Raw genomic sequence first — 22,452 nt, forward strand, 5'->3', positions numbered from 1 at the left:
CACATACCAAGAGTCAGGAAGCCAGTCAGGCCTTTTCTCAAGAGCCCCAGTGTTCTCACGGGAACTGGAAACGCTAATGGCTGGAAGGCCTCAGGTAACTAACACTTGTGACTACGAGCTAAGACGCTCTGGAGATGCACAATGTCTACAAAATTGTTGGGGTCCTGGAACAACTGCATCTAACATAGAAACAGATTGCAAAACAAATCTTAAATATATGAAACTTATCTTCTGTTTACTTCATTTGAATTTAATATTTATATAGGTTTAAAACATAATTTAAAAATTTTAAGGATTTATTAATTTTTATTTCTGTGTTTAAGTGTTTTGTCTGCATGTCTGTAAGTGTACCACATGTGCGTCTGTTTCTTGTGGAGGTCAGAAGAGGGCACAGGATACCTTGGAATTGGAGTTACCATATGGGTGCTGGAAACCAAACCTAGATTCTCTACAAGAGCAGGGAGAACTTTTAAATGATGAACTGTCTCCCCAGGCCCTAATTTATGTTTCTATTATGGGGACTTTTGTTATTTCCATCTGGGACCTAAATAAATAGGCAAGGGATGGTCAGGAGCCGCTGTTGGCGCTGTCGAAGTCGGGGATACTCTCTTGCTAGTGTCCATGACTACTGCAGGTTCTCTCAAGAGCATAGGAACCTCCTCTTCCTGTGCTCGTTAGCTGTGATTGCAGACAGAATATCTGAGAATAGGCAGCTTCTGTTTATTAAAGCATTTCTTCGCTGGGGATGGAGGCCAGGATGTCACATATGCTAGGCAAGGACCTGACTACTGTGCTACATTCATAGCTATACAAGCCTGAGTCAGTTACTTTATATGTCCTTCTCTGCTAGGTCACAGCTATACTAATGTGTTTTAACATGTGAACACGTGGCAGTGTCAGCCCTTAAAAACATTATCTGCAGCTCCTAACATAAGCCCTCAAACACAGGGAGAGTCAGTGAACATCAGTGACGTGTACACGGGTTCCATTCTGTCCTCGCTGGTGAGCGGTATTGACTGCGTCTGGGGCTTTTCCCCTCTGCTCTTTCATTTAGTAAGTATTTCATTGAAAATTACTACGTCTCTTTTATGCGGCAAGGGGCTTGTGCTAGAAGCAGGAATTGTCAGAGTTGATGTCAGTGCATGATTTTATACACTGCTGTGATTTGTGTGTGTTCTCCCGATGTCTGTATATCAGAAGCATCATCACCTACACGAAGCAGAGAGGAGGTGGGATCCTTAAGAGGTAGTTAGGGGGCAAGGACTCTGAGGTCATGAGTGAATTAATCCCATTATTGTGGGAGCGAGTTCTTGACAACAAGACTCATTGAGCCCCTTTCCACTAGTATGTTTCTGCTCCACATGCCTGCTCCATTTTCCCTGCCTTCATGGGACAATGCATACAGACCCTAGACTTTTCAGCCTTCAGAACTGAGCAAAGTAGATCTCTGTATTCATCAATGACCTGGTTCTCATCTATTGTGCAAAACAAAAGAGAACTAAGACAATCAAACATCATACACACATTTCCAAACAAAAGAGAACTAAGACAATCAAACATCATACACACATTTCCAAGAGGGCATAAGGCAGTCTAAGATGTGACAATGCCATCTTTCCCTATCTGTCTCTTCCCTAAAAGCCTGTTTCAGAATGAGCTCTGCATGCATCTCGTGGTCTATGGGGGCTCAGTTTTGCTCTATTTTCCCCAGACAGGTCTGGTCGTGCTCGTTTTGAAGGCAAGGGAACAGATGCAAAGTGCAGGACTCACGGGTGGGAGACAAGAGTTCCACGTGGTCGTGTCATCACTGCTGGTACTGATGCTGACATTACAGTGGTCTACCTGAGACGCGCTCAGGCCATGGGGAGCCCCAGTGTCCTCCAGGTCTTCATTCTGCTGCCGCCGGAGGCTCGCCAGCATCTGCAGCTCAGATTCGCTCATCTGGCTGGGCTGATAGTTTCTCCAGTTATATTCCTGACCCAGAAAGACAGAGAGATAAGAGTGTATTGCAGTTTCAATTTCATGAGCTATCAATAAGTGTGGCTACTGTCCTACCTTCAGCAGAGGCTCAAATGCTCTTTACACCTTCAAGAGAGGCTACTCCATCTCCCACCTAATCTTTGCTCCCAGTACACAGGCACATTGCCTTCACGAGGGACCTCAGAAGCAGCAAACCAGCATCTGCCTTCGCTTGCCTATGAATGCTGGTCCCCCCTGGCTGCCTGGCTGGCTAACTCTTCCTGATTCTTCCTCGGGAGGCCTTTTCTGACAATAACAAATGAGGCCAGCTCCTCTATTATGAGTTCTCATAGAATGTAAAAGTTTTGACTTTTTGCATTTGTCTCAATTGTAGCTGTCTAACTGACGGTCCTGTGACTGACTAGTCAGCCACGAGCGCTGCACAGATTGCTGCCATGACTGCCTGACTCCAGCTGGATCCCTAAACCCAAGGCAGTGTTTAATTACGTGAGTCTATCTGTTTACTACTGATGCATTTTGGTGAAAGGGTTTCCTCATAGCCCAGGATGGCCTTGAAGTCACAGAAATCCTCCTACTTGAGCCTCTTGAGTGCTGAGATTGCAGGTGCAAGGCACCACAGCCAACTTAAAAGGAACTCTGTAAAGAGAAGCCCCCTTTCTGGACAACAGCCCAACTTAGAAGGTGTGATGGTTTGTGTATGCTCAGTCCAGGGAGTGGCACTATTAGAAGGTGTGGCCCTGTTGGAGTAGGTGTGGCCTTTTTGGTGTAGACATGGCACTGTGGGTGTGGGTTTTAAGATGCTCTTCAGAGCTGCTTGGAAGGAGTATTCTGCTAGAAGCCTGCAGATGAAGATGTAGAACTCTCAGCTCCTCCTGAACCATGCCTGTCTGGATGCTGCCATGTTCCTGCCTTGATGATAATGGACTGAACCTCTGAACCTGTAGCCAGCCCCAATTAAATGGTGTTCTTATAAGAGTTGGCTTCGTCATGGTGTTTGTTCTCAGCAGTAAAACCCTAAGACATAAGGTACTGGTTGAATTTTACCACTGTAAGTCCCCAGTTGCTAATACAAATAAACATTATTTCTTCTTTTAATTATTAAAAAATTTTGTTTTCTAGTGTGTGCATGTGCGTGTGTGTGTGTGTGCGCGTGTGTGTGTACCCATGAGTGACACATGGGGAGTCAGAGGACAACTAGCCAGAGTCAGTTCTCTCCCACCATAGGGGTCACAGAGATGGAACTCAGGTTGTCAGGCTTGCAGCAAGCACCTTTCCCTGCTGGGCCATGGTGACAGCACATAAAACTTACTTCAGTGTACAGGACAGGAATTAGGATATGAAAACCTGGACACATTTTGTTTCCTTTCCTGTTGCTTAAACCATGGCTAAAAACTTGGCCTTCCATATGAGCAATGTGCTTTATACTCAAGTCTAATTAACACATAACTTAAAAGTAATTTTAAAATTTCCTGGCATACATGGAAATATTGGTTATAGTCACCAGGAGTTCCTATGACACATGAGAATCTTCAGATCTTCCCATGGAGACCTTTACTTATTTTCTTGGAGGACACTTTGAGTTAGCTACTGCATTTTAAAAAAATACTTTATGAAAAAATGTAATCTTGAAATCAATTCTTGGAGTTCCCAAGACACCAAATGATTTCTAATAAGAAATTGCCATACCCATAACTTGAATTTTAAAATATTGCTGCTTGATAATATGATGAGCAGACTCTTTGGAGTGCTGCTGGGACCTCAGATAAATCCTTACCTGTGGCTTCAGAAGGACACTCTCCCCATATATGCACGACTTCTTAAGGTGTCATGGAAATGCTTTGTACATACTTTGCCATGTCTATACTTGGTCATATTAAGAACTCATATTACAGTTTTCTTATTGATTTATAAAACATCTTTACATACTGAGGACAGTATCCCTTGCCATCGCTATCACAGCCATTTCCTCACTCATCATATTGCTTTTCATTTTGTTCAGATACGAAACCCTCTCCTGTTAAGACTGCCTGTAACTTCTTGTCATGCCACAGGTACTACATTACTTTCTCTCATTTTCTCCCTCATCCGAGTTTCTCTTCCTCTCTCTCTCTCATGGCTCCCTTTTATCTTCCTATCCTAGACCCTATAGTCCGTATATAAGAGTAAACATATAGTATTCGTCTTTCTATCTGATTTATTTTGCTTAACATAATGATCTCCAGTTCTACAAATTTCCCTGCAAATGTCACTATTTTCTTAAGGTCGAAGAAAATTTTATTGTGTCTAAGTGCCATCTTCTCTTTACCTTCGTCTTTGATGGATACCCAGGCTTACAAGCATCTCTGTATGCCGACTAAGGATCTTTGGGTATGTCCTTAGGATTACACGCAGGACATAGGGTAGATTTTAGTTTCTGGAGGAGCTTTTACACTGACACCAGTGGCTGTTCTGGTTCACACTCCTGCCAGCAGTGTGTAAGGGCAACTACTTATTTTGGTGATGACAGCCATTCTGATAAAGTAGAATGCACTCTCAATGAAGCTTTACTTTGCATGCTCCCCATAGCTAAAGATTTAAACACCCTTTCAAGTATTTATTGGCTATTTGTGCTTCTTCTTCTTCTGAGGAGCATCTGTTCAGTTCCTCAGCTCATTTACTGAATGGATGGTTTGTTTCTTCTTCTGATGCTTATGTTTTGTAATTCTTTATATATTCTAGATGTTAATCTCCTGCCTGATGTGTGATTGGCGGGAGCATTCCTTCCACCCTTTCTCGGAGGCTGTTTCTTCACACCGCTGAGGCTCCCTTGCTCTTCCTCACTTCTATGCTCTGAGGTGCATCTTTAGACTATTTGAGATTGCTCAGATTGCTTAATGCAAACACTCACAGTTATAAACTTTCCTCTTAGAACTGGCCTTGTTACATTGCAAGGGCTGGTGGTTGTACTTTAATTTTCACTTGATTTTAAAAATTTAAAAACTTCCACTGATTTCTTCAGTGACCCACTGGCCCATTCAAGAGTGGTGCGAGCACCAATGCATCTTTAAGTCTTTGTGAGGTTTCTCTCATTATTAAGTTCTAGTTTTGTTCTGTTATGACCTGATAGTATATAAGGAACCATTTTAATCCTTCTGAATTTGTTTGGGTTTGCTTAGTGACCTAGAATATGTTTTATTTTAGAGAAAGTTCATGGCCTTCTGAGGAAAGTGTATAATCTTTGTATATGTTAGGTCCATTTTATCTATGGTACAGCTTACTTGACGTTTCTTTGTTGAAATTTGGTTTTCGCTGCCTATCTAAAGATGAGTGCGGGATTCCAGAGTCATCACTATTACTGGATATTGACCTCGCTCACTTTTTTTTCTCATTAGTATTTGTTTTATGAAGTTAAGAAAAAAAGCCCCAAATTTGGCTTCCACATATTTATAATTATTATGTCTTTTTGATGGATTATTTCTGTTGTTAGAATGTAGGACATTAATGAGTATCTAAGAAGCTTTGGGAAAAATATCACAAGAGGAACAACATTCATATTCCAATGGAAAACCACTAAAAAAGCAAATATTTCAAAGTCATAAAAAGTAGTCATGGTAACAGTACGCACATGGCAATGTGATCAGCATCACCCTCAGGAGGTGTATGCACTTCAGTTACAGTGGTTACACAAAGTGGTTACAACTGTGAGAAAGGGAGGGAGAGCCTGTGCACACTGCTGGGAGGGAGAGCCTGTACACACTGCTGGGAGGGAGAGCCTGTACACACTGCTGGGAGGGAGAGCCTGTACACACTGCTGGGAGGGAGAGCCTGTGCACACTGCTGGGAGGGAGAGCCTGTGCACACTGCTGGGAGGGAGAACCTGTACACACTGCTGGGAGGGAGAGCCTGTACACACTGCTGGGAGGGAGAGCCTGTACACACTGCTGGGAGGGAGAGCCTGTGCACACTGCTGGGAGGGAGAGCCTGTGCACACTGCTGGGAGGGAGAACCTGTACACACTGCTGGGAGGGAGAACCTGTACACACTGCTGGGAGGGAGAGCCTGTGCACACTGCTGGGAGGGAGAGCCTGTGCACACTGCTGGGAGGGAGAACCTGTACACACTGCTGGGAGGGAGAGCCTGTACACACTGCTGGGAGGGAGAGCCTGTGCACACTGCTGGGAGGGAGAGCCTGTACACACTGCTGGGAGGGAGAGCCTGTACACACTGCTGGGAGGGAGAGCCTGTACACACTGCTGGGAGGAAGAGCCTGTACACACTGCTGGGAGGGAGACCCTGTACACACTGCTGGGAGGGAGAACCTGTACACACTGCTGGGAAGGAGAACCTGTACACACTGCTGGGAGGGAGAGCCTGTACACACTGCTGGGAGGGAGAGCCTGTACACACTGCTGGGAGGGAGAGCCTGTACACACTGCTGGGAGGGAGAGCCTTTACACACTGCTGGATGGGAGAGCCTGTACACACTGCTGGGAGGGAGAGCCTGTGCACACTGCTGGGAGGGAGAGCCTGTACACACTGCTGGATGGGAGAGCCTGTACACACTGCTGGGAGGGAGAGCCTGTACACACTGCTGGGAGGGAGAGCCTGTGCACACTGCTGGGAGGGAGAGCCTGTACACACTGCTGGGAGGGAGAGCCTGTGCACACTGCTGGGAGGGAGAGCCTGTGCACACTGCTGGGAGGGAGAGCCTGTACACACTGCTGGGAGGGAGAGCCTGTACACACTGCTGGGAGGGAGAGCCTGTGCACACTGCTGGGAGGGAGAGCCTGTACACACTGCTGGGAGGGAGAGCCTGTGCACACTGCTGGGAGGGAGAGCCTGTACACACTGCTGGGAGGGAGAGCCTGTACACACTGCTGGGAGGGAGAGCCTGTACACACTGCTGGGAGGGAGAGCCTGTACACACTGCTGGGAGGGAGAGCCTGTGCACACTGCTGGGAGGGAGAGCCTGTGCACACTGCTGGGAGGGAGAGCCTGTACACACTGCTGGGAGGGAGAGCCTGTACACACTGCTGGGAGGGAGAGCCTATGCACACTGCTGGGAGGGAGAGCCTGTGCACACTGCTGGGAGGGAGAGCCTGTACACACTGCTGGGAGGAAGATCCTGTACACACTGCTGGGAGGGAGTCCCTGTACACACTGCTGGGAGGGAACATAAATGGAGTAGCTAATCTGGAAAAACAAATTTATAGTTTCTTAAATGTTAAGCATAGAGTACTCATGAGACCCAAAAATCCATGCCTGAACATACACAATGGGAAGCAAAAATTCATACTTTCACACACACACACACACACACACACACACACACACACACACGACACATAGAAAACAAACTAACCCAAAATAGTGTTCACACATGTCACAGCAGCATTGTTCCAAATAGCCAAAAGGTGAAAATAGCCAAATGCCCATCAACTAAGCCATTGAAGTTTATTTATCCATTTTATATAATGTAACTAAGCCATAAAAGCTAGTAATAGTTTATTACATTCTACTCTACAGGACCTTAAAAGCATTATGTTACATGAAAGCAGCCACATGTAGAGGCCACATATCATGTTATTCCATTATCCGACAAGTCCAGAGTAGGCAAATACATAGCCATGCAATGTAGATTAAGACGCCAGAAGCTGGGAAAGCAATGGAAGCACCTGTCAATGGCTAACTCCCTCACAGCTGGTGAAGGTGCTCTGTAATTAGGTTACCATGGAGGTTGCAGAATATATTAAAATTCCTGCAACTTTTGAGAGGTGAGCTACTGAATGGCCTCAGGTCATCCAGGTCAGGCTTTTAAAGGGGACTGTGGGGTACCCCCTGTATCTTCCTTCTCTTTCCCAACATGGCCATGAAGTTTTAACATATGCTGCTGTTGCATGTGTTGTTCAACCAATCATGGACTGAAACCTTCAAACTGTAAGCCAAATTAAATCCCTTTTTCTTTAAAACTGATTATCTTGTCTGTATTTTATTGTCATAGTTAATACATAGACCTTCATGGATAACTATATTAAAATTATACGTGACATAAAACAAAAGACAGAAAATAATGTGGTTGAGATTTTAAAATTGAGGACAGTTTAAACCTTGGGTTTAAATGGGTTTGATCCAATGGATTGTGTTGGGAATACATAGCTTGGTGGGAAAACATGCTCTTTGACTAGTCTCTTTTGAAGATTTCAGTGTGGAATAGTGTAATTGATTAAATATCTGCTTGCAAAATTTTGGAGCTTCAGTCTCAATTTATAGTGTAGAGAGATGTGAGATACAGCCCCATGTCCAGATCAGACAAAGAATCTCACTGTTTCTTCCCAGATGGGAGGGGAACAGAGCTAGGGGAACTCTGAACTTCTTGCTCTGGAGCTTAGAGATCTCTCTATTGGGATTACACACGACTCTTACTGCACAGCAGAAACACTGCTGTGAAAACTCCAAATATGAGATGAGTCAAGAGCCGAGGTTTAGTTCTATAGTAGAGCACCTGTCAAGCTTTGGCTGAGCCCGGAGCTCTATTCTAAGATGGAGTCTACAAAAGCATCCTACCTCTGAACTGTTTCAAACTACACCGAGTGGTTTGTACTACTCACCCACTCGAAAGGGAGTGGTAGGTGATAGGGCATAACACCCATGGTGACTCAGAGCTTGTGAGTCCAGGGAAGCTTCTTGGGGGAAGATGGTGTCTAATCTGGGCCTCTACAATGGGTGACACTGTAGTATATTCCAATCCTCAGGCCAAAAATGCAAGTCAAGCCAGAAGCATGCAGATCATGTTCATAGGAAACCTTTAAACAGATTAGAAAGTAACACTTCCACATTGCAGTTTTAGAAGTGCAATATTACTGACCCAAGGTAACAGGGGTGAGGAGAGCTATAAATAACCAAAATCCTATAGTAAGAAACTGCTTCCTCCATTCCAACCAAGTTTCAGTAAAAGTCTAAAATTTCTTCCAAGTTATATTAATAGTTCCCAACTGAATGCTACCCCTTTGCCTAGTAAAACTGATAATAAATACACATAGGAAAACTATGCAACCATGAACATGCTATTGACTCTGACCAATAAAATACTATGAGAGAGATGATTAGAGAGGTATAGAGGTGAAACTTGTTCTGGAGACAGCAGTTACAGCAATGTGATAAGAATGGTCAGTAACAGAACACAGTAGGACCTTTGAGGTGTTACTGTTTTTCTTTCTTAAGTGGGACGATGGTTATATGAGTTTTTCAGACTGTGACCACGATATATGCTTCTGGGTACCACAATTACGAAGTCTAAGGCCTCCATTGCTGGTGGGATTGCAAACTTGTACAACCACTTTGGAAATCAATCCAGATGCTCCTTAGAAAATTTGAAATAGATCTACCTGAAGACCCAGCAATATCACTCTTGGGAATATACCCAAAAGATGTCCCACTATGCCACAGGGACACGTGATACACTATGTTCATAGTGGCCTTGTTTCTGATAGCCAGAAGCTAGAAACAACCTAGATGTCCCAGGACAGAAGAATGGATACTGAAAATGTGGTTCACTTACACAATGCTAGTAAGAATGAGGACATTCCGAGTTTTGCAGGCAAATGGATGGAACTAGAAAATATCCTGAGTGAGGATGATGCTCAGACCCAAAAGGACATGCCAGGTATGTACTCACTAATAAGTGGATATTAGCCACAAAAAAAGGCTACAGAATACCCAAGATACAGTCCACAGAACTCAAAAAGGTCAACAAGCTGAAGGGCCCAAGTGAGGATGCTTCAGTCCCACTTGGGAGGGAGAAGAAAGCAATCACAGGAGATGGAGGGGAGGGACCCAGGAGAGAAAGTAGATGGGGAGGGAAAGCAGGAAACATGATCTGGTGCTGGGTGGGGGAAAAGGACTGAAGCCCTGAGGACCAGCAGAATGAATGGAAACAGGTATCCTCAGGAGGTAGGAGGTTGGGGGACCCTCCAGAATGTACCAGAGACATGGGAGGTGAGACTCTCAGGAATCAAAGGGAGGGAGCTAAGATGAAATGCCCTACAGTAGGGAGAGGAACTTATAGAGCCCACCTCCAGCAGGAAGACAGGGGAGCAAGTGAGGGATGGGGTTATCATCCCACAGTCAAAACTCTGACCCATAATTGTTCCTGTCTGAAAGAACTGCAGGAATGGAAATGGAGAGGAACCTGAGGAAAAGAAGGTCCAGTGACAGGCCCAAGGTAGGACCCAGCTCAAGGGAAAGCCCCAAGGCCTGACACTATTACTGAGGCTATGGAGTGAGTACTCAGAAAAAGGGACCTATTATAACTGCCCTCCAAAAGACCCAACAAGCAACTGAAAGAGTCATATGCAGATATTTGCATCCAACCAATGGACAGAAGTTGCTTATCCCTGTGGTTGTATTAGGGAAATGTTGGAAGAAGCTGAGGAGGAGGGTGATCCTGCAGGAGGACCAGCAGTCACAATTAACCTGGATCCCTGAGATCTCCCAAACACTGGACCACCAACCAGGCAGCACACACCAGCTGATGTGAGCCCCCCCCCCCCCCCCACACACATACACAGCAGAGAACTGCCAGGTCTGTGATGATGTACCTAACCCTCAAGAGATTGGAGGCCCCAGGGTATTTAGAGGTCTGGTGAGGTTGGGAGTGGGTGGTGGGGAGGAGGTATGGGATGTGAAACAGTTGGAGGATGGACAGGGGCGGGGGGATAAAATCTGGAGTGTAAATAAATAAATAAATAAATAAAAGATTAAATCAATAAAAAGTTAATGTCTGGTGATTCACTCCAGCAGTTCTGTGTCAGCCTAACTGGAGAACGAGTGGCGTTCTCACATTTATTTTTGTTCTTGCGTTTTGTGGATATAAGTAGAGCTTTGGAAGTTATTTGGAGTCCTATATGACAGCAAGAATAGTATGAGAGGCCATTCTTCTGAGCTAACTTTAATTGGCATTTTAATTTGAGGATTCACTTCCTTTCTGTTGTGCTTGCAACAGTGTTAAGTTACTGGAACTGCCAGTTAAAACAGTAACTGATGGCATGCTAGCATCCTGGAGCATCTCCAGTGGTGTGCTATGCATCCTTGGGAGAACTTGCTCTGATTCACTAGGGACACAGAGCTAATGATACAAATGAGGAATAAGCAGGAAGCTCAAATGGGAGTGTGAAGCAGTACACACTCAGCCACCCTGCTCATTCCCAATTTATAGTATTTGGTAGCATATGTCTACTACACAAGGGGAAAATTAAAACATAAAGACCGAGCCATGGGAAGACCTAGAACACTTGGCTAAGTGTAGAGGATGTGGTATCAGCTCACACAACATAAGCTACAATACAGTAATTAAAAAGCAACAACTTCTCAGAGTCTAGATTGTATTTTATGTCAATGGTAGTCACAGATATATGTGTAACAAGAGCCAGTGCCACTAAATATCCGCCACAGGTCAACACCTTTTAGCACCCAACACTCATGAAAACCCTGCATGCCATACACACCCAGCCTTTAAAAGGACTCAGAAAATTCTGGGGTAATTAAACTAAAATTTATTTCCTTGAGAGGAGATAGGTAATATTTAGTATAACCCATGTGCCTGTACTTTTTGGAAGCAAGCTTTTAAAGATTGTTTTTTATATTGATGTGCTGTGTTTGTAGAGTATAACGTAACCCATGATCTACACAGAAACACTTTCATACATTTTCCTTGTTCATCAACTTGCTAATTTGCAGAAAGAATTCTGAAAATTATAGCTAGATTCTTTTTATTAACCTTTCAGTGAGTTAAAAACTGATTTCTAATTTTCCAGCAGCTATCTTTTGAGTTCAAGGTACTTCTAGAGCTTAATAATTAAATATACATTAGGAGGAGTGTGGCAGAGTCAAGCTGAAGAGGTCTCATATTCGAGGATATAACATCTTCAAGGTAACAGTAGCCTTGGACACGAAACAAGCAGAGCAGCCTTCAGTAAATGATATTAAACTTTTCTTTAGGGAACTGAGGTACTTAAGTAAGTAAGGTTACTGAGTATTATAGAAATGGAAAGAGCAGAGTAAGCAATGTGAAATTTGGGGTGTGAAGATGGAACATCTTAATGGGATTAAGAGCGATAACTAACCTGTGCACACTTACTGCCACACCAGTTGCCACCTGAACTGTTATGGAACTAGTTATTTAGGGCTGTAAGGACTTTCTCCCTCCCTCCCTCCCTCCTTCCCTCCCTCCCTCCCTCCCTCCCTCCCTCCCTCCCTCCCTCCCTCCCTCCCTCCCTTCCTTCCTTCCTTCCTTCCTTTCTTATGTATGTGTACATGCTTGCATGAGTGTTGGTGCTTAGATTAAAAAAATTCTTTTAAAGTTTTCTTTTATGTGGAAATTAGAAACTAATGTCAAATGTCTGTCTCGATTTGATTGTTCGTTACCTTATATACTGAGGCAGGACCTCTCACTTGGACTCCTGATCCAACTTGTCTAACTAACCAGCTTGCTCTAGAGATCTTTTAACTCCTTATCATGTTGGGATTTCAGATGGGCCCCTACACCCACATGACATTTATACAGGTGTTAGGGATCCACACTCCAGTGCTTATGCTTGCATGACAAGCTCTTCACTGGATCTGCCTCCTCAGACCCAGTTTCTTCAACTTGAAAATCTGAAATCACATCTCTTCATGACAGTAGCAGGCACAGTGTTCTCTATCGAGCTGCCCACTAACAGATGCTAGAGTGTTCTCATGACTTCTACTGTTCTACAACAATGCTACCCAAATTATAGACTATCCCTCAGCTTTTCATTATTTCATGTACTTCTGCTCTAGAGAACTGGGCCTCACAACTAAACTAGACACTGGATGTAATAAATCCCAACAATGGTAGGGTTTGGGATTAAATATTCACTGCAAAGAGGGGCTAGGATCAGGTTCCTCTGCTAATTCATACATTTACAGACAGCATAAATGCTACTTAATCCCTGGATTCTGTAGTTTCAGCAATAAACTTAGACAAAACTTAGGTAAAGACCTTGTCTTTTGGGGGATAGGAGAGAGTAGAATTCTGATGAAGCATAAATATCAGACTGCTCCTGAAAGCTATTAGCTGGTGGGAATGTTCAATATGATTCAGCACCCTGGACTATGAAATGCTGCCAGTCTTGCCACAATTTAATTCTGCCCATCAATCGTGAACCTACTGTTAGCTTTGGGAACAGAGCAGGCACACAGAAGGTGGGGGGATGAAAACAATCCCCACTCCTGTTTCCAAATATTTCATATAAGGGGCACACGAATTCACTCTATGTAGAGCTTATTCAACAATGGAATGCAAGGACCATATGCCCATAACAGCAGCCACTTACTAAACAGTCATTGTAATTAATATTTGGAACTTCATTAACTTGCAAAGCTTTCATTTGCCTTAGAATGCCAGGAACAGTGGTTTCCATATTACTGAAAAGTCAGTAAATGCACCAATCTTTCTTTTACAATGGCCTATTGCATTATGGGACAGATGTGCTACACACATTATTTTACTTCATAGTCAAAACAATGCAAATGAATAAGCATTGTCTCCCCCCCAACCCCTTGTCTCCAAATAAGTTAACTGAGGCTGAAGACATAAATAACAAGTTCAAGGCCTCAAAGGGAAGAATGCCACACAGCCTCTTGCAGGTCTGTCTGACTTGAGTTAGTGCTCCAGGCCACTGTACCCATGGCTCCTTGACTTATCTGCTTAGAAAGAAGGAAATACAGGTAGGCTTGATGGAGAAGCCTGTTGCCAGTTGGCTCCAGGGCAGCATGAGGCCAGTGGGCACCTGTGATGGAACTGTCACGTGTAGGCAAGTCACCTCTAAGTAAACCTGCACAACAGGGCTAGGGCAGTAAACATGCCCAACTGCAGGGAACCTGATCTTGGAGCAGGTGCTTACAGCTGAAGCAAACAAGGGCTCAGAAATACATTTCTGTATTATTTAAACAATGGGGCATTGCTGGAAAAACAGCTGCAAAAGTGCATACTACAATGACAAATTCAAAGAGAGACAGATGGCTTCCCTTTGAATAACTTAGAAAATGTGGTACTTTATTTATAAGTGGAATAAGGCCTTTAAAACTTAAAAATAATTTAAAAATCCATTTTTTAGTAAGCTTGGAGAGCAAAAAATTATATAGACTTCTATTACTTTTTAATAAATATGGTGATATCTATTTCCTGTTCTAATACTGGGCTGAAAGACACTAGGGAGACAGTGAATCTAATCCCTTTACATGTTATGCTAAATAGTGTGGCAATTAACTGAATAATGATATGTCTAGATTAAACAAAGCCTAAAATATAGTTAAAAAGTATTCTTCTATAATTGAGTTTTGAGATAAAAATGGAGATCTGAAGATTAAAGTAAAAATTATTAGTTACTGTATGCTTCTTTCCACCAAGGAAAGCACTTGAAGTTGTACTCTGGCCCTTTCGTCTTTCTTATGAAGAGGACCAGTTTTCAGTAAGCCCCACCTTCTCTTGGCTACTACACACACTCTCAGTTTGACGGCATATGCACTGCAAGTGCAGCTTCCAAGCCCATTAGATAAGTCTATTCATTTGTTTGTTTAAAGATGCATAGAACGACATTGCAGGCTTAAAATGGCTCATTCATAATGGCTTGAATGCAGTTGTATATACAGAGAAGTTTAATTACCAGCTATCTACGTGGCTGCAATATTACCCAGGGGCTGCACTTCCTTCTTAATTAAAAATATTTGAGCTTCATATTAAAGAACTCTATTAAAATATGAATAAAACATTGCAAAGGAGAAATTTACCAAGCACTCAGCAAATCAATTTCAGAAAACATTCTTATGAGTTGAGGGCTACAGACAGCTTGTTCTTGCTCTCTCTCTATCTCTCTCTGACTTTGTTTCTCTCTGTTTCTGTCTCTCTGTCTCTTTGTGTAAGAGCCTTTAATTTTCCTCTGCCATAAAGTGGCTTCCCGCTTGGTAAGAGTGTGGTTTTCAATGGGATGTCTGACCGTAACTCCAGGTGGTAGGACCTTGAGGCTAAGTTAAAGGTTGAGCTCCATAGCAAACCACATGACTCTGTCCAGATTCTCAACTTCTTAACCTAAGGCCATCCTTAATTCTGCCTGTTTCCTCTTTCACATAATATGTTAATATTAGTTCTCTACCTCAAACACTTGTCTCCTGCTTGCCTTCATCTTGACTCTGAATCAGCAACAAGATACCTTGTTCTGTTCCTGCCCACGGTATCCATTTTTGGCAAGCCAGAGGCTTGTCAATGATTATCCAAATGCCTCACTCAAAGCCTTCCAAATACACATTACTGTCCTTGGGATTGAGGCTGCCCTCCTTTAAAAACATGAGCTTTCTCACCTCATCTTCTAACTTACTTTGTGATCACACCGCCCAGCTTCATTCTCCAAACCTTGTGTCCAGTGTTTCTGATACCTACACCACCATTCCCAGGTGACTTGCACATCTGGTATCTCCTAAGTTTTTGATCATAGCTCAAATATGACCACCCAGATCATCACTGAAGTACCAGGCATGCTGCCCAGCTCTGCCATACTATTACATGTTTTCTCCTATAAAAGTTGCATAGCTGTTTGTTATTTTCAACAGCTATAAACCATCGCGGGGAGAAGCCTATATCTATCTATATCTATCTATATCTATCTATATCTATCTATATCTATCTATATCTATCTATATCTATCTATATCTATCTATATCTATCTATATCTATCTATATCTATCTATATCTATCTATATCTATCTTTGTCAGTGTTTAACCTCTAGCACTGAGGAGAGTTTCTGACCTTAGGCATGTAGCAGATGTTCTTATCCAGGTGAACCACATAGCAGTGCCCCATCACCTGGAGCTGTCTATTTTAGATGTTCAGCATAGGTGGTAGTGATGTCGGACATGCCAGCAATCCAAATGTGTGTCTCAGAGTGCTAGCCCAGCAGTGGTAACTGCATAGTGATACCAGGATAATTATCAAGATTGATGTCTGGCATCAAGTACATATCCTAGCTGGTGTTATTTCTCTATATTAGACTTCAATAGTAAGACCACACTAAGCAAAGTACAAAATCAACAAAATTAAGAAAAAAAATCCATCGATGACAATTTAATGAAGGTTATAAAGCAAGAAAAAGAAATAAAGGCACAAAGGAGTAAAACCATGTTTTCACAGGGATGTAATCCTATGTATTGAAATCTACAAACAAGCAGACAAGTTCACCAAGGTAGTAAGATATAAACCAGCTGTACTTCTATAATAGAGAAATCAACTTCATAAAATGAAAACGTATTTATGAGTAAATTAGCAAAAGAAGTTAAATTTTGCCTATGAAAATAATGAAGCACCACTGAATGAAAAATGTGAAAGACTGGAAACAGAAAGGTACATTGTTAAGCGTGGAGGCTTAACAGGGATGAAACCGTGATATTCACAAAGTGATCTGGAGCACTGAAGTCAGCCCTGTTAGCCAGCTGTCCCTCATGCACTGCTGTGTTGGATATCATGAACGTAGCAGGAAAGGCTTATGTGGATGGCGATTCTGGAAGGTCTAGCTTAAGACGGGGCACATTCAATGCTTTAGGCCTCTGGTGGGGTGCCAGAGATGCATGGCAGGAGTCATGTGGTAGAGAAGTTTCCCTTACATCGTAAGGCAAGAGAAGCAAGATATGGAAAGAAGAAAAATATGAGACTTGCTTCTCACAATACCATTCAAAGTCTGGTGCCTATGACAGAGGACTTCCAATAGCAGTCCACCCTCCAAAGGTCCAGAGCATAGCCCATTAGCCCTGTCCTGGGCAGCAAGCCTGTAACAGAGGGCTTGTGTTGGCAAACTCCTACCAAGATCTCAACTGCCTTTTATGCCAAAACTGACATTCTCAAACTCATACACAACTTAACATAGGCCACAAAAATAATTCAAGAGTCAGAATTATAAAAGTGACAGAAAAAAACATTCAGTGTAAATACTTGTAGCCTTAGGTCAGGCATTGGCTTTTTAGATATACTACCAAATGCACAGCACCAGAGGAAAATAGCAGGTTCATCAAAATTTAAAATGTCCATGCTTTAAAAGGTGCCATAAGGAAACAAAAAGGCAGCCCAGAGTGGGAGTAAATATTTTAAACCATATATTTGGTAAGCAGGTTTCACTCAAATTCTATTAAGAATTCTTACAAATGAATAATGATAAGATAATCTAATTAAAAGCAGGCAAAGGGCTTGCATAGACACATGTCCCAAAGAGACATAGAAACGGATCATAAGCACTGCAAGCTGTTCAACATCAGGCGTCATTACAAAAATTCAAACCAAAAGCCGTGAGCTCCAACCTCCAGCGACTAGGACGGCTTAACTGTAAGACAGACCGCAAGAAATGCTGACTAGAACACACAGAGATTGGAACCTGCAGACACTGCTTACGGGAATGGAACACAGCATATACTTTGGGACAGTCTGGCAGTTCTTCCAAAGTTATGAGTAGAGTTTCCTATGACTTTGAGATCCTACTTTTAGATATGTATTCAAGAATACTGAAAAAACATGCCCACAGGAAGACTTGGCCATGGATGTTTATAGTGTCCTCATTTGTAACAGCCAAAAATAGAAGCAGTCCAAACTCTAGCTGATAGATGAATAAGGAAATATGGTATAGGATTCTGGTATAGTGTGATGGTTATTCTTGGTTGTCAACTTGACTATATCTGGAACGAACTAAACCCCAAGCAGCTGGATATATCTATGAGGAATTTTCCTTAAGTAAATCATTAAAGTGGGAAGACCCACCTTCAGTTCCAATCTTTTGAACTGGGAAGAGCCACTTTTAATCAGGGCCACTCTGGGTGGCAGCCTAAACAACCCACCGGGAGAGAGAAGCTCTTCTCTCCTTGCTTGCCTTCACTCTAGTGGCAAGGTCATTCCTTCCCTGGCATTAGACCCTGCTTCTTTGGGATTTCAGCATATACTGATGCCATCCAGCATATTCCCCAGCCTGGTGAACTAAAAAGAACTAGATTCTTGGGCTTTCCATTGCTAGATTTCCATTGCCATAATGTGTGTGTGTGTGTGTGTGTGTGTGTGTGTGTGTGTGTGTGTGTGTTCTGTCAGTTCTGTTCCACTAGGGAATCCTTATACAGAATGCATCAAGTGCTATGATGCATATATTCAACAGAAGAAATCAGATCCAGGTCACATATGATGGTTCCATCTGTATGAAATGTCCAGAACAGGAAGAGAGAAGACACGGAGACCAGCGTCGGTCTAGAGCATGGTGAGGGTGGTGGAGATGGCTGCTGGTTGGGACTGTCATCTTTTGGGATGACAGTGGTGATGACTACACCTTGATAATACACTAAAAAACACTGAATCAAACATTTTAAAGAAAGACTTCTGTTGAGTGAAAACACTCTTAATAAAGTAGTTAAATCGAGAGGAGAAGCCATTTCTCTGGGTCTCTTGGTGAGGGGGGTCCTTTGTGGAATAGGCACAGCATCTGAGGAACCTTTCATAGGTTCTTAGCTGCAAGCATCTAGGAACCCACTGAAAAACAATGAATGTGAACTTGTGCTTCGAGTGTATCTTGGAAGAACGCTCTGCTCCTGCTGCAGTCTCACTCCTCAGTGATGCAAGGTTACCTTTGGCCTCCAATAATGGTCTGCCTTATTAATGAAAGATGGTCAGTCACATAAATGGGAACCTTGGATGTCAGTGATTATATGGGTTATCACAGATAAAACTGGATTAGTTTGAGTTTTCAAACCACTTATTTACTTTAAAATTTCAATTATGTGTCAGTAGGTATGTGCACACTGAGGGAGGCTTGGGGAACCCTGCGACTGGAGTTCAACTGAACACTGGTCTTCTGCAATAACCTTCTGCAATAGGTCTTCTTCCTGTGACAGAGTCACTTCTCCAGCCCATCCTCTGAATTTTGACACAGGCCACACTTCTTCGCACGAGTGGTAAGCAACACCTTGGTGACCTTATTCCTCCCCGTGCCACGGCTTTGGAGCCTTTGCTATGTCTGGGTCCTCGGCTGGAAAGTGGAATTGTGACTTAGAAGCTTGCTTTAGGGCAGAAGAAACAGATGAAACCCGGGCTTTGAACTTGGAAAAGTAAAAAAGAAAAAAATCTCCTGAAATAATCCAAAGGGCTTCTGGGAACTGCTCTGCCTCAGGTGCCGCTTGAGTGAGGAGACTGTATTGAGCGAGCATGCCACTAGCTTTCTCTCCATACTTTGGTTCCTCTACTCTTCCTGACACTCCCTGGTACAATGCAGGACCCTGCTGAGAGGTGGTGAACTTTTAAGTCTATTTGTGCTTTTATAAGCTTACTTTTGGGTTCTGATTTTATTTCTGTGAAAAAAAAAAGTACCACTTATGAAGTAAGCTACTTTTTGGATACATAGACTGAGACTGTATTTAACTGTGATAGTGAAGAAGTCAGGGGAAACTAACAGGGATGTTTAGACCATAAAGACTTGCTGAGGCCTGCTTCTGCTGTGGTCATGGGAAGCAGCATTGTAGGATAACCTACAAGGCATTCTATTCATTTCAATTCATTAGTAGAACCAAATAAATAAAAGTACAACAAAGTTAGACAATTAATGTCTTTTGTACTGTTTAAACAATATTTTATAAATTAAAAACATGAAGAGTACTACAGACAACTTTCACCCTAACTTGTCATAAAACAAGTGGTTTGCTTTTTCTGTATGAACACAGATTTCAGTGTTCTGTTTGAGAATTGCTTGAAGAGAGATCCAACGTTAGAAAGAAGTGGCACAGTTATTCTCATGGCATGTTGCACATGGACCGTGATTCTGGAGTTACCAAGAGAATGCCTGCTCAAGTTGTACCTCTAGCAGCTGTTGCCCCTGGACAGTGTAGCCTTCTACATGTGAGTGCCAGCCTCTGGGCAGTGGGCACTATGAAAGTCTTGACTCTTGGAGCCTTTGTGAAAATCAATTGAAAGCTTAGTACAGTGGGATGTGGCATATACAGAAATGCTCAGATATACCAGCCACTTCTACTTTACTGATGACAAAGAGGTAGCTGTCCATGTTTTGTGCTAGGTAGCTCCATATTTCAAAATACTCAGAGCATAAATGAGCCAAAGCTTTGTACTGTAACAAATATAGAACTTTTTTTTTTTTGGACATGATACATAAACATTTTCATGTTTGGAAAAAGTGGCGTATGTGGCTTGTTTTACAGATCTTGTTTATTTTTTAGCTTCTGAGTGTCGTTTATGAGAAAGTGGAGAAAGAAATGTACTAATGCAGAAAGGGAAAAGTTAACCTGATGGCCATGCATGCAGCCACCCACACGAAGGGCCGTGCACGCAGCCACACGACCATTTCTAAGACTTAGCCGAGGACAAGGCTCTACTCTTAACCTTCACTCGTATCATTTATTATTTGTGAAATTGCTGCAGAGACCAGAAGATAAAGAGATTAATGATGCCTTTATGGTTCCTAATGTAGATTATTATTGAAAATCTGTCAATTTAACTGGCAAGCTTTTGGCTCAAAAAATAAGGTCCTCATTTATAATTTGCAGACAATGATCACTCAAATTATAGGAAGTAACTGGGAAATAAAAATAACTATTATGATGAAAACCACATAATTATCTTTCTCATTAAGAGCATGAGGCATTCTATTATTCCTGGGATGTGCAGCATACTCTTTAACAGCTGTTGCAAATGAACTAAAACATCTGAATGGGAAAGAAAATGCATTACTGATCACTCAAACGATGAAAAATAAGTAGCGTTGTAATGGCCCGAGTGCTCCAAAGCACAGCCTAGCAGGAAGTCCCTCCCACAAGAAACCACAACCAAGCCACATGCAGACCCTTCTAGAATCCACTTCAGCTTTCCTCCCTCACTTGTCTTAACAGAGTTCTGCTTGCTGATGGTAGCATGTGATAGGATGGTACGTCCTCTGCTCTGGTGTGGAGATTTGGGGTTTTCTAAGAACACCTTCTTTTCTTTAGGGCTAGAAAAGTATGAGACATGCCAATCCCTTTGTGAAGTTAATCTTGGCAATCAACTCATCTGGACTGAGAGATGCCTAGAGAATTGTGATAGCACACTTTCTAGGTGTGTCTGTAAAGGTGTTTCCTGAAAAGCTTTACATTTTCGTCAGGGACTGAAGGGAAACACCACGCCAAAGGTGAGTCACGTTACCCAACCAGATGTGGTCCTACGGAGCAGCAGTGGTTGTAGGCCTCCAGCCCTGGGCTGGGTTGTGTCACTGGTTCCTCCTGGGCTGGGTTGTGTCACTGGTTCCTCCTGGGCTGGGATGTGTCACTGGTTCCTTCTGGGCTGGGATATGTCACTGGTCCCTCTTGCTCTGAGGCTTCCAGCTGCCTGGTGGGAGCAGCTACTGATTCCTCAACCTATCCAAGCACAGATGGCCACCATGGGCTTTGAAGCCTCTGATTCTGTAAGCTATCTAATAAATTGACTTCATATATACATTAGATGGGTTATTTTCCTCTCCAGAGCCTTGAGCAGCATGTTATTTTAAAAGTTATTTCTATCTGTTTGCCTCACTGAAGGATTCTTGCTTTCTGGAGCTCCTTCTTCCAGGGAGGCCCTTTCTAGGCCCCTGCCCCCATCTGCTTGTCCTGCTCTGTAGTGGGCTAGTGCAAATGTACTGGTACTTGAGACTGGAGAAGCCTGGACACTGTGGTCATCCCATGTTAAGGAATACACTGGAAGTCACTTTGGATAGAAACTTGTGAATAAGATATCAAGTACAAGTTTTGACAAGTCAATACGCTCTATGAATAAGACACTTTTATTTTAATATAAAGAGAAAAGCTTGAACAGCTAAAATAGCTATACAAATTATAAATAGGGACTAATCATTTGCTGAAATGCCTTTCCATACTCTACCAAGATTGGATCAGGCACACTTTTCTACCCCCAAGTAAGTCATCAGAGAACATTTAAAAAAATATCCACATAGTTGCTTTAAAGACTATCTAAAACAAGATCCACAAATTACCGACAGCATCTAAGAATGGTGCGCGTTGTCTACATGCAGAGCTAAGTGTAGGAGGAGAAAAAGTAAAGCTCAAGGCATTTAGCTGATTTAAATGAAGAAATGGTATTCTAAGAAAATGTGGGCTTAGGGGGCGTTTTTGACTGCTGTCAGGCAGTTTTCTTGTTTAGGAACAGTAGATAATAAAGTGTGTTTTATATCGTGTTTTTCTTACATGAATATTTCAATGGAGAGCTTATTGTTTCCAGAGTAGATCAACGTCCTCTTCAATATGATTGCTTGGAAAGCTGGAAGTGAATGCTAGGAGAGTTCACATATATAGTTCTTTGATTTATCCATAGGAAAGAGCTGAGAGAAGATAATTCTATACCTAAAATCAATGCCCATGGAAAAATTAAGTATTAGAAAGGAGCAATATGGTGCAATTTCCATGCTATACAATATTATATA

At 42.7% G+C, this 22,452-nt stretch overlaps 1 protein-coding gene across 6 annotated transcripts in view; it reads right to left on the reverse strand.

Annotated features, from left to right (window-relative positions):
- Positions 1–22,452, reverse strand: part of Cfap20dc (CFAP20 domain containing) — a 235,166-nt gene that overhangs the window by 49,476 nt on the left and 163,238 nt on the right. For all 6 annotated transcript variants that reach the window (XM_006518106.4, XM_030248079.1, XM_011244772.3 and 3 more), the window contains one exon: positions 1,771–1,974. In XM_006518106.4, the coding sequence (XP_006518169.1) occupies positions 1,771–1,974 (204 nt within the window). The remainder of the gene's footprint in view (positions 1–1,770; positions 1,975–22,452) is intronic.

The sequence above is a fragment of the Mus musculus genome, chromosome 14 (genome assembly GCF_000001635.26).
Source record: "Mus musculus strain C57BL/6J chromosome 14, GRCm38.p6 C57BL/6J".
NCBI lineage: Eukaryota > Metazoa > Chordata > Mammalia > Rodentia > Muridae > Mus > Mus musculus.